Below are 13,487 nucleotides of genomic sequence, written 5' to 3' on the forward strand. Positions count from 1 at the left end.
GAGAGAGAGAGAGAGAGAGAGAGAGAGAGAGAGAGCGAGAGAGAGAGAGAGAGAGAGAGAAGTTTTTAAGTCACGCGTCGAATCGCGAGCCGGAAATTGATCGGTCAGCGAGTGGAACGAGGATAACCAGAAGCGAGTCAGGCTAGGACCAGATATCGGGATTGAACGTTGTCCTGGCGTGAGGCCAGGTTAATCGTAAATGGAACGCGGTAAGAAAGGTACGGGGGGCAGGTGGTAGGTCAGGGCCGTTGCCGGGTCAGGGTTCACTCCCCAGGAACGCTTTGTCCCTGCCCCCGCGAAACTGTGCTTCGAACGAAACGCGGTGGTGGTCAAGGCTCGACCGCGATGTCGATTTTTCCCCGAATCGGGTCATCGGGCTTTTATATAAATAAAAATAAAATATCGAAATTAGATTCATTTAGACGTAAATTAACGAACTTTTATTTTTCCAGGAATTAATCGATCAGATTCTCTTGCATCCAATCGAAGTACAATTAATATACAAGTACCGTCGTAGCGAGCGAGTTATATTTAATTCTCTGTTAAATTATCTCTTGACTCTAAATAATGATGCTGTCAACTCGAATAAAGGACGATGTTATGCGAGAAGATAGTCGTTTTCGAGAGTTCAGTCGGCGCTTGTAATCGTGTCTTTTTGACGCACTTCCAGCCTGGACTGATTCTAAAGGTATTCACGTATTCCAGACGCGTTTTAGTTCAAGGAGATCTATAATAGAGATACGCTGATAAATTTCTGTTTATTTCGATATGTTTGCGTAAAGATCGCTGGCCCGATTCGAGGAATTTCTCTCCAACTCGAGAGTGTCGCGAGCCAGGCACCAACCGCGATATGATTGGTCGTTGTCGTGCCCCACCGAGGAAACCGAGATCCTGCCAATTGAACTAGGAAGGGATTTTCCAAAGGCACGAATCTCATTTGTAAACAAAGTCTCATCGCGAACAGGTCGTGCTTCGATACGCTGGATACAAAAATAACGTTCTAATATTGCGTCGTAGAAAATTCATCAGCGACGGAGAAAATTTAATAGTCGAAATTACGAATAAAGTTGCTTGGATGAGTTAATTCGATAATTTATCGTTCGTAATGATAATTGGAAGGCGGAGGTTATGCGAAAAGAATCGACTTTAAACTTTTTAATAAGCAATTGCTTAAAGCGATTTTATTCGAGATTTTTAACTTTTTCAAAAGGTTAATGTCCAACTCTGTCTGTTTTCTTATAGACACGCTTATACACTTCACTCGTCTTTGAGAAATATACCATTTGTTACGATATCTGTCGAAGAGCATTTTACAATACCTATCTATTGGTTTCTCCACCATTACAATATTATGAATAATATTATTGCGAACAATTGTTTGATAAAGAAGAATTTCAATTTCAAGAAAAGAGAAAAAGTATTCTCCTATGGATCGAATATTTTATCGTCATCTTGCACGATCTCGCTTCTCTTCGATCGACAGTGAGTATATATATATATATAGTGTTTCTAACAATCGTGTTCTAGTCTGTATACGCGGCTTTATAATCGCGTGGCTACGATCAATTGAAATTCCGCGCTCGGCACGTTATTCGAAACGTAGGCAAAAGCTTTCTCCGATTCGTGCCAGATGGTCCAATCTAGCAAAGTTCCAAGCGAAATTTCAATATAGAAACGTACCGATACACCTGCACAACGAGTGTCAAATTTACTTGAAAAACTTGCGCGGTTCGATCCCTCTTTTTCCTTTCCGTTCATTTCACGTTTCATTTTCGAGGAGCGGTTAAACGATGTATGCTATATATCACCGTTCTCGAAACGAACGCGCACACCTGCGCTTTTTTCCACCTGTCGATTCTCGGAAGAAAAACTTCTTTCCTTCTCGAGGAAAAGGAAAAATTCGCTCTACCTCGCGAGACAAATGAATATATATATATATATATATATATATATATATTTCACAATTTTTCCACCGTACACCGATCCAATGAACCAATCTAAAAACAAAAAAAAAAAAAAAAAAGAAGAGAAGGAAATCGTCTTCTCGTCGCAATCTCACTATAATTATTAGAATGTTAAGAGATTTTTATTCAAGTTATATACTTTACTCTTCTAATGCAATACACGAGTAAGGAAAAAAAAAAAAAAAAGAGGAGCATTGACGTACCTCCTGGTCGTATTTATCGACGATCTCGTCGGTAATGGCCTCGTTCGAGGCGACATCTTCGTCGGAGCTGTTATTGACAGCGATCACTTCGCGCGAATCGAAATTCTTGGTGGGAGACGAGATCCTGTCCGGGATTCCTGGCGTGGACGGTGCCGCGGAGACGTTCGAATTTCTAATGTCGTCCCTCGACATCGCCTCGTGCGACTCGGCCACGGCCTTCAACTCGTCCTCGTACTCGTCCTCGCCCTCGTAATCCTCCTCCTGCTCTTCGTTCTCGATCCGTTCGACCCGCGAGCCAACCGCGACCCCGTCATCCTCCAGGCTAATAACGCTGCTTGCGTTTCTTCTCTCAGGATTTATAACCTGGAAAGTGCAAGGAGAGACGTGTACTCGAGCAAGAATGATTTAACCGTTGATGAGATGCTATTTATAATTCTTCAGAATAGATAATAGGTTCGATTGCGTAAGGTAAAATATTTCTTCCTATTATAATATATAAGAAACGAATAAGATAGTGTAAAATCATAATTATCAGAGTTTTTTTTTTTTTTTTGATAGAATGAAATATTTATCGATGGAAATAGAATTAAAAAAAAAAAAAAAGAAGTCCCATCTAGAGTAAGAGTAAGAGTAAGAATGGGGTATTGATCAGTTGAAATCTTTTTTGAACGTTGTAAACTTTCTCTTTCCATTAATGTGTAAATTAATATGAAATTGTCAATGAAATTTATTTTGTCGGTAAGTTAGCAAACGACATCGGAAAATATTGATCAGCGCCATCTCGCGTTTGGATCCGCGAAGCTTCGACTTGTTACTAGCGTAGCAGGATAGGCGAGGAGGTATTCGTGACGTCACGGGGAAGAGCAAACGTGCCACTATTTTTGGTTATGCGGTTCCTGATACTTTTTAATTTTTCGAGAACGTTACAACGAAATTTCATTAATTACTAATTTTCTACGCAAAATTTTTACACTTTTAAGCTTGCAGGTTAAAGTTAACACCTTCGACAACTTTCACGTATCAATTTTAATTACAAATTCTTTTCGATTAATTATTTATTAATAATTAATGGCTCGAATACGGATCAACGTAACCGACGCGCAACGCGTTTTTCACTAATTTCGTATTATTGCGAGATTTATTTCTACACATGAATATATGCATCTGAAACGTTAGATTCTCCTCTACTTTCACGTATTATTTTTATTCGTATATTTATCGTCGTTTAAATAAATAATTCGATCGTTCACCGTTCGATTATACGAAGCGAGGATACGCGATTGACATATTCTCTAATAATCGTTAATAACTGATTAATTAGGAAAAATTTCTACACTTTTAAGCTTGCATCTCAAAGATAGAACCTCAAACAATTTTCTTCAATAAATTTTTTACGGGAAATTATTTTCTATTAATTATTTATCAACGATTATCATAAAGAGCGTCTCGCTCGTATATCGTAATAATCGAAGTAATAACAATCGATTTATTCTTTCGAATAACAACATAATTACGAATAAAAATTATACGTTAACGCGAAGAAAGGAACAACGTTTGAGATTCGTGCGTTTATATTTATAAATAAATCTCATAATAACGCGAAATTAATGAAAAATATATTGCACGTCGATACGTCAGTCCGCACGCGATTAATCGATAATTAATAATTAATTGAAAACGATTTCCCGTTAAAATTTATACCAGAGAGTTGTTTGAGTCGTTCTATATCTTTGAAACGCGAGTTCAAAGGTATAAAAGTTCACGATAAAAAATTATTTATCAATTAATTTTCAATTAAGCGTGTTCGAGAAGTGGTGGGGGTACAATGGCGCGTCTTCTCTGTCCTTCTCGCACACTGTTGCTCACTTTCTCCGGTGACGTCACGAATACCTCCTCGCCTATCCTGCTACGCTAGTAACGAGTCGAAGCTTCGCGGATCCAAACGCGAGATGGCGCTGATCAAAATTTTTCGATCGTTGTCTAACTTACCGACGAGATGCACTCTATGAAAGTTACTTATTTCATACACATATATATTTTTACGTTTATTTAGCCAATTTTAATCGTCGTTTTTACGTAAAATTCCGTTTATTTATTTATTTTTTTTTGATCGCAAAGTTAAATTAAATTCAGATTTAATCATTTAGCGTGTGTTTCGCGAGTGAAACGAAATTAACCGTAATATTATACCACGATAAAATCGTCGTAACAAAACACGACTTTTAATTTTTGTTTCTATCGATGTGTGTTCCGTGAAAAGAATATATTTATATTCAATTAATAACCGAGCATTTAATCGCTGCTTCTTGCGTGCAATTTATTTACGCAACGTGGCCATCGTCGATTGTAAATTACATTTTGTCGATCGTTTTTCATTACGACCTCGTTTTCCTTCGTATTATAACTATCGAAATGCAGTTTCGATATTCCCTTCGACGTGCCGTTATTTCGTCCAAACGGATAATAATGGGAAACACGTCTACGCGTTTGTTCATCAATAACTTGGATAACCATAAATTACGTACAATTACGTAAATTTAACGGAAGGGAAACGACGCGTATCGACGCTTCTTCTCTCCGGGAGCAAAAAGCATCGAATTCACAAGCACGGAGCAACAACGATACAACGTCCTTTTTTTTTTTTTTTCTCTTCTTTCTTTTTTCTCCCCCTCCCTTCGACAGCTTCGTTCGCAACAATTTTCAAAACACACTTCGCGTTTTACGAATCTTGCTACTCTCGGTCGCGAGAGGAGGGATAGTTATCGATTTCTCGCCGCATTTTATCGAGTTTCTTCCGCCGATTTTCCAGCAAAATGGCGGACAAAATCACATCGATCTCCGAAATTCTTTTCGATTATCAAAAAACTCGAACGAAACAAATTCGATTCAAGAACGACTCACGATATATATATATAATTCCACGCAAGCGTATCTCGATTTCCATTCGTGGATTCGATCGAAATACCAGCACGCACAAAGAGTGCTCATCAAGAACTAGAGAATTGGAATTTCGTAACACTTACCGCCGCTGTTCCCAACGACGCCTTCTCGGGCCTGGTAACTGGAACAAAAACGAAAACCCTCGATTAACCTTCTCTTTTGCCTTCTCTGTGAACTCGCTTCGTTTTCTTCGCGCGTAAAATAAATATGTAGAAAACAACGCAGAGAAAAAAGAGGAAAAGAAAGAAAGAAAAAAAAAAAAAGAAATGGCGCGAAAATTGAAGTTGGAAGGAAACAAATTCCGGATTTTTAACGAGGATTAAAGTTTAAAACGGGAGGCAAAGGGAGGATATAATAAAGGGGGGAGGGGAGGGGGCGAAAAAAGCGGCGAAAGAAGATCGGCATGAAACCGGACAGAAATGTGACACGGAATGTGGGCGAGCGGAAAAGAGTTCATGAATGCGACGAGGCGGAAATGGGGGAAGGAAAAAAAATTTGCAAACGTGAAAAGCAGAGGGGACTTTTTTCCCTTCCCCATCCATAGTGAAACTAACTCTCCTCTCTCTATCTCCTCTGCCTCGAGCGCGGCGGGGAGCGCACACAACCCATTTCCTAGATTCATCTGCTCGTCATAATTAATTCTGGAAACATCAGAGTAACGATGGCGGAGCGCCGTTTGTTTTCTATCCTCGTTTTTATAATATTTCTCGCTTTAATTATATATATATATAATTCTCCTCCTCCCCTTTTTCCCAATCTTTCCTCCTCCTCCTCCTCCTTCTCCTGAGATCCAGGATCGAAGTCTATTAAATAGAGATATATTAAATTGCTAGGTTCATCTGCTCGTCATACTTAATTTTAGAAACATCAGAATAAAGATGGCGGAGCGCCGTTTGTTTTCTATCCTCGTTTTTATAATATTTCTCGCTTTAATTATATATAATTTTCATCCCTCCTCCTCTTCTTTTTCCAAATTTGCCCGATCTTTCTTCCTCCTCCTGAGGATCGAAGTTATTAGTATTAGAAGTATTAAATGGAGATATATTAAATTGCTAAATTCATCTGCTCGTCATAATTCTGAAAACATCAGAGTAACGATGGCGGAATGCCATTTGTTTTCTATCCTCTTTCTCGCTTTAATTATATATATCATCATCCCTCTTCTTCCAAACTTGCCCGATCTTTCTTTCTCTTCCTGAGGATCGAAGTCTATTAAATAGAGATATATTAAATTGCTAGGTTCATCTCGTCATAATTAATTTTATGAAACATCAGAATAAAGATGGCGGAGCGCCGTTTGTTTTCTATCCTCGTTTTTATTCTCTTTCTCGTTTTAATTATATATATATATATAATTTTCAATTCTCCCCTTTTTCCAAACTTATCCGATTTTTCTTCCCCTTCTGAGATCCAGGATCGAAGTCTATTAAATAGAGGTATATTAAATTGCTAAATTCATCTGCTCATCATAATATATATAATTCTCACCCCTTTTCCTCCTCTTTTTACAAATTTTTCCAATCTTTCCTCCTCCTCTTGAGATCCAGAATCGAAGCTTTTTAAATAGAGATTTATTAAATTGCTAAGTTCATCTGCTCGTCATAATTAATTCTGAAAATATCAGAGTAAAGATGGCGGACCGCCGTTTGTTTATATATATAAAATTCTCACCCCTCCTCCTCCTTTTTTTTTTCCAAACTTGCCCGATCTTTCTTCCTCCTGAGAGGAAAATATTAAGTAGAGGTATATTAAATAGAGGTATATTAAATTGCTAAATTCATCTGCTCATCATAATATATATAATTCTCACCCCTTTTCCTCCTCTTTTTACAAATTTTTCCAATCTTTCCTTCTCCTCCTGAGATCCAGAATCGAAGCTTTTTAAATAGAGATTTATTAAATTGCTAGGTTCATCTGCTCGTCATAATTAATTTTAGAAACATCAAAGTAACGATGCCGGACCGCCGTTTGTTCATATATATATACAAAATTCTCACCCCTCCTCCTCCCCTTTTTTTTTTCCAAACTTGCCCAATCTTTCCTCCTCTTCCTGAGGATCGAAGTCTATTAAATAGAGATTTATTAAAATTCATCTGCTCGTCATAATTCTGGAAATATCAGAGTAAAGATGGCGGACCGCCATTTGTTTATATATATATATAAAATTCTCACCCCTCCTCCTCCCCTTTTTTTTTTCCAAACTTGCTCAATCTTTCCTCTTCCTCCTGAGGATCGAAGTTTATTAAACAGAGATCTATTAAATTTCTAGATTCTTTAACGAAAAACCTTGCTCTTGCACACGAAAATCGAAATGGAAAGATCGAGGGGATATATAATAACGATATTCCTTTCCGTTTCCGGATTCGATCGTTATCTGTCGCGTCCCTGGTTTCAATATCGCGAGACGAAATTTTTCATCGAGATTCGTTCGTGGATAAAAGGGAAACGGAGGTAGAATCTTTGGAAACGGGAGTTTTTCGAACGAATTTTCCAACCGACGACGACATATTCGCCGGCGACGTTTTCTGCACGGATTGAGACACGGCAATGATTCGTCATATCGTATCCCACCGCTGGAAAATTCGCTCGAAATATAGTGGAGGAGGGGTGATGAGAATTTTCGAGCCTCGCCTCGGCCAAATCGAATTAAAAATTCTCTTCGAAATCGCGGTCTTAATTCGTCAAGCGAACGTGTCTATTTAACGAGGAAGTTTTTAGAAAGATTCCATATTCGAATGCATCTCTCCTCGAGAATATATATATATATATATATATATATATATATATATATATATATATATATATTGTGCCTCGGCTATTATCAATTCGATAGAATGGAATTAATAAGAATAACTTGATTAGGGAGAGGATATAATTCGATAGAAGAAAAGTTAGAAGCGTTTAATTTATAACACGAATATTATTATATAATTGTGACCTCGAGAAATGAATCAGCAGTCGAGAGATTATCAATACATCCCTCCGTTCGAAGCAATTCTATCCTAGAACGAAAACATCCTCTCCTCAGATAATCTCTATTAGATCCATAAAATTGGATCAAAAAAATTAATTCACGAAGAGAAACAATAAAGTAAAAACCTCTCCATTTCCCCCATATTATTTTCGAATAACAAGAAAACGAAATGGCTCTCCAATACACGAAGCGTCCTTCTCCATCATGGATCTAAAAATATTTTCGATCTAAAAAAAAATTATTGACTCGACTTTGGAAACAAGGTCCAAAATACACTTGCTCTCTCCTCGAGAGCAAATTAACGGAAGAAATTTCTAATCTTCTTAGAAGCCATATCCCTTGCTATAACTGTTACGACATAAGCAAGGCGAAATCGATCGACGAGACGAAAGTTGTAGCAAACGAGGTTGACAAAGGTTGGGAAAACGTCGTAATTGGTTTTAATCGAGGCGCCCTCTTGACAGAAAGAGGAGGAGGTAAAACGTCGATTAAATCGTTTTGATCGCGTGGCAACGAGGCGAAACCTGCCTCCCCTTCTCCTCCTTCGAATAATAATTTTCGAATCGAAAGCATGCAACGTTGCAAGTCGACTCGAAAACTAAGAGGAGCGATAACGCACGAAATTAATCACCTTGCTACTGATGACGTACGATTTTTGCCCCTTTGATCGATACCACGTTATTTTTTCCTCCTCCCTCCTTTTTTTTTTCGAGAAGCATGAATGCTCGGATGTGCTCGAATTCGAGTAAACTTTAATATCCGCGTTTTGTTTTTCCATTTTATTTCGAGAATTTATGGTTTTTCCTTTTTTTTTTTTAATTTATGTAATTAAATATAATAAAATATATATATATATAAAATAATAATATAATTAATAATTAATAAAATATATATATATAAAATAATAATATAATTAATAATTAATAAAATATATATATATATATTGTATTTATATATTATATAATTTATATATATGTCGCACGATACGTTGGATACGTTTAGGAAAGGGGATATTTGGTGAATAAAGAAGAAGAAATCGAGAATACAAGATGGCGAAATTGTATTGTTGCTGTTAATAAAACGAACTGGGTTTCGACGAGGGGATAATAAAGTGGGAGAAATTTATAGTTTTGGGCGATTATCTCGATGACGCGATACAACGAAACGAAATGAATTAGTCTCTCGGCAGTGCATAATTTTGCGATTAAATTGTTGACTTTAATCGACGCGTGCGGAAACGAGCCCCGCGATAAATCATCCCTTTTCAACAAAACCGTATGCAAACAACGCAACGTGTTTGCTCAAAGCCGGAATACGATTTGCGAGGCTTAAAAAAATGGCGAATAATTTATTCGCTTCGATATATATATATATATATATATATTCGATCGTTCCATTTTTCTCTCTCGACTCGTACTGGATCTCATTCTAACGTTCCAATACAATTCGAATCCTATTAATTTTACCGCCAAGTTTAATATTTTAGATTAATCAAAAATCGTGGAGGATCTTCTTTTGGAACGATTTCGGATGGTATCGACGGATTTATTTACAATGCATTTTCTTCCATTCTAATTTTGATCACACCACTTTACGATTATTTATGGTCTTTTTATCTCTTCATAGCTTCTCTTTGTACCATCAAAGGGACAAATCTCGATGTGTTACAAAAACTGTTACAAAATTTATCATTACAATTATAGAACGAAGTAATGGCAACACTCGTATACGTCTCGCAATTATCGCTTCGAATATTTTTAAGAAATCCATTTTAAGTTAAATATTCGAATAACGACAGCTACGCCACTCGAAGAGAACTTGATTTCTCTCCTTTCTTTTTCAAGAATCCAAAATTTTATTTTATTTTTATTCGCGAAAATTCGCGATATCTTAACAACAACGCATAATCCGCCCATCGTCGAATCGAGTCTAATAACTCGATACGTTTCTCGCGATTACGCAGGTCGCGACGACGAGTGGATCGCGAGGAAAAAAAAAAAAAGAAAAAAAAGAGTGGAGGAGTACGGCGGGTTTTCAAACGTCGTTTGGGAAACGACCGTTATTACGATTCGCAGAGCGTAGATTCAGCTCGATTTTTCAACGGCTGCCCTGCCATGCGTTCCGTTTCACTCGGCAACAACGTAATATCGTATCGGTCGCCCTCCCACCGTATCCTTCTCGCGCGGTTATCTCACCGTGGGCGGGCGAAAAAGTAGACGGCACACCCCCACCCCTCTTTCCCCTCCCACCGCCCTTTATTGCCGCGTTTTTCGCGGTAGTACTCGCCGCCGTTCCCTCCTCCCCTCTTTTCAGACCGAAAAAAACGTTCGTAAAGAGGCCGGTGGTCGACGCGTTTTTAATACAAAGTTCGGCTCGTTCGAACTTCGGCTCGATAATAACTTTTTATAAAATAAAAACTCGAGCATTTTTGTAAAGCAATAACAGGGGGGGGAGGGGATAAGGGTTGATCGCAAAAGGAAGGGGAACTCCTTTCGTTGCGATTTGAATTTCGAGAGGAAATGGAACTGCTTACCTTTCTTTCCTTCTCTCTTCTTCTTTTTCTTTCTTTCGCGTATCGATGCCGCGATTATTATTCGGTATTCCTTTTTTTCCCCTTTGATTCCTTTTGAACGAATCACCGAGCGAGGGAGGAGAGGGGAGGGGAGCAGAATTGAGCCCCGTGCCACGAGGGCGTATTAATATCCGCTCGATCGCGCTTCCCTCCCGTCCCTAATCGTAGCTTTATCCTTCCGTATCGGCAAAGAAACCACGATTTATCGAGGACGAGTGATGATTCGAGGATGGCCTAATTTGAAATAATAATAATATAAATAATAATATAATAATATAATAATGTAAAACAAATAAATAATATAAATAAGACGCATGATATAAGACACATATATATATATATATATTTTTTGTATAAAAGAATTAATATACTCGCTGCGCTTTCAATGTTTAAAAATAATCTGCGTATTATTATTGTTATTATTATTATTATTATTATTATTATTATGATCGGATGAGAGAAAACGGATGGCGATTCCATCACATCGCGTTATTGAGAACAAAGCGAAGCGTAACGAGGTAGATTGATCCAATCAAAGGAATTCCTCCGTTTGTTTTATAATTAACATTTTAATCAACAGTCGTACTTTTTCAACTCGTCCTCGATCAAATAATAACTAATAAATAAGAACGATATTTCTTATTCTAAAAACGACGAAGACGAGGAAAAGGAAGGAAATTAACACAGACAGATTCTTCTTCAATCGATCGAAGCATCCTCGACAAACTACGTACAACAACTTATTTCACTCATATTTTCCCCTCTTACGTATATACGATAATAAAATACAAATCTTACATATATACACGTGTTCTTCCTTTCTTTCTTTACACCGCGAAGAAATTCACGAGGAGGGAGTTAAAACGATTGGGTGGCGTGTAATGATCGAAAGCCAGGAAAATGTGAAAAGAATTGTAGTTTCGAATATCGTGTTTTTCCGATACTTGCCTAATCCCGAACGGGGATAGCCTTCGTCTTCTCTCCCCTCTCTGCCCCTCCCCTCACGCCCCTTTCGAGCTTCACAGTTTTTCAGCCAGGCTGCCAGTTGGGGCCACGCGGCCCCATTCGTTGAAAGGAAATCCACGCGGGTGGAGATCGATGAATACGGCGGGTTGGCCCGGAGAAAAGCTTCGCGGATTAAACGAGAAGCGTTTGCGAAACGCGATCCGATGTTTTACGCGCCAATTTCGAACCAACGGCCTTGCGACTCGTCGGCTCGGATCGATTCGATTTGTTTGCGTCTCTTCTCGGAGATTTTTCGAACTCGAAATTCTCGTTTTTCTTTCTTTCTTTCTTTCTTTCTTTCCTCTTTTTTTTTTTTATACTCTCTTCTTCTCAGGGAACGAATAATATGATAAATAAAAAATATATATTGTATAAATACGTGTAAAATATATGTAAAGCGTGCCTGCGTGTGAAAATAGGCGTTTCCTCCGTTAACCAATCAAAGACAGAGATACAATATCGGTTGAATAGAAGAGGTACGATTTGAATATCAACGAAAGGGTAAAAATTATTTTTCATTTATGAAGTTGTGGGTTAGAATAATAATCGTGTGAAAGATACAATTGTTAACTATTCGAATACGAAATTTATAAATTTGTATCGAAATTGTAAAAAAATTGTTATATCGATACGAACAATCGAATTGTCGTTTTCGATAGACTTCATTGCCTTTTTGTCGCAATAGGAGTAGTGATAAATACCATATATTAAAACATGTAATAATATAAAATTAAATAATAATAATAATAATATTAAATAATAATATAATATAATATATAAATAATATAATATAATAAATAAAAAACATATAATATAAATACGTATAAAATATATATAAAACGTACGTTGCGTGTGAAAATAGGCGTTTCCTTTATTAACCAATCAGAGATCGAATCTCGGTACAATCGGTTGAATAGAAGAGATTTGAATATTCGAAAGGGTAAAAATTATTTTTCATTTATGAAGTTGTTAGGATAATCGTATAAAAAATACAATTGTTATGTTAATTATTCGAATAAGAAATTTATAAATTAAATTTGTATCGAAATAAAAAAATTGTTATATCGATAGGTTGAAATCGAATCATCGTTTCGATAGATTTCATTGTCGTAATAAAAGTAATGTAACAAATATCACATATTAAAACATGTAATATAATAAATAATATAATATAATAAATAAAAAACATTTAATATAAACACGTATAAAACATATATAAAACGTGCGTGTGAAAATAGGCGTTTCCTCCGTTAACCAATCAAAGACAGTAAAAAATATTGTTTACTGTTGGAAAAAAAAATGCAGATTCCGATCGAAAACCTCTTATTCTCGTACCCATTTCTGTTTCTATTTCTCGCGTAAAACCAAAATCCAAAACGATAATCCAGAGTATTTTAACGCATCGATATAATGTAAAAATTTTTTTATTTCTCGTAAAAAAAACGCTAATTAATTTTACAAATGTATTTTCTCATTCGAGAGATTAAATATCCCAATATAATTTCATAAGTGAAAATAATCTTCTTACGATTTCGAATACGATTCAACTTACGATACAAACAGTAACACAAACAGTATTAGAAATGTCAACAAAGGCGTTTAAAGTGGGGGAAATAGGCGGTTCTATCGCCGTCCGGGGAGACTCCTTCCAACAGTAATAATAGTACGCCCGTCGAGAAACCAACTCGACGTTCCTTTTCCATTTTTCCTATTTCGCATTATCGATTAAACGTCTATATATACCTATAAATAAATTTGTTTTAACCAATTAACATTAACGTTTTGAGAGATGCAAAGAAAATCTTATGATCGTGTAACGCAAATTATAC

The 13,487-nt window shown here is 36.8% G+C and overlaps 1 protein-coding gene across 1 annotated transcript in view; it reads right to left on the minus strand.

Annotated features, from left to right (window-relative positions):
- Positions 1-13,487, minus strand: part of LOC122714842 — a 172,546-nt gene that overhangs the window by 18,588 nt on the left and 140,471 nt on the right. The window contains exons 2-3 of the mRNA XM_043936549.1: positions 5,191-5,228; positions 2,168-2,530 (exon numbers count right to left, since the gene is read on the minus strand). Coding sequence (XP_043792484.1) covers positions 2,168-2,530; positions 5,191-5,228 — 401 coding nt within the window. The remainder of the gene's footprint in view (positions 1-2,167; positions 2,531-5,190; positions 5,229-13,487) is intronic.

The sequence above is a fragment of the Apis laboriosa genome, unplaced genomic scaffold (assembly GCF_014066325.1).
Source record: "Apis laboriosa isolate Shangri-la unplaced genomic scaffold, ASM1406632v1 scaffold34_cov151, whole genome shotgun sequence".
In the NCBI taxonomy this organism is placed as follows: domain Eukaryota; kingdom Metazoa; phylum Arthropoda; class Insecta; order Hymenoptera; family Apidae; genus Apis; species Apis laboriosa.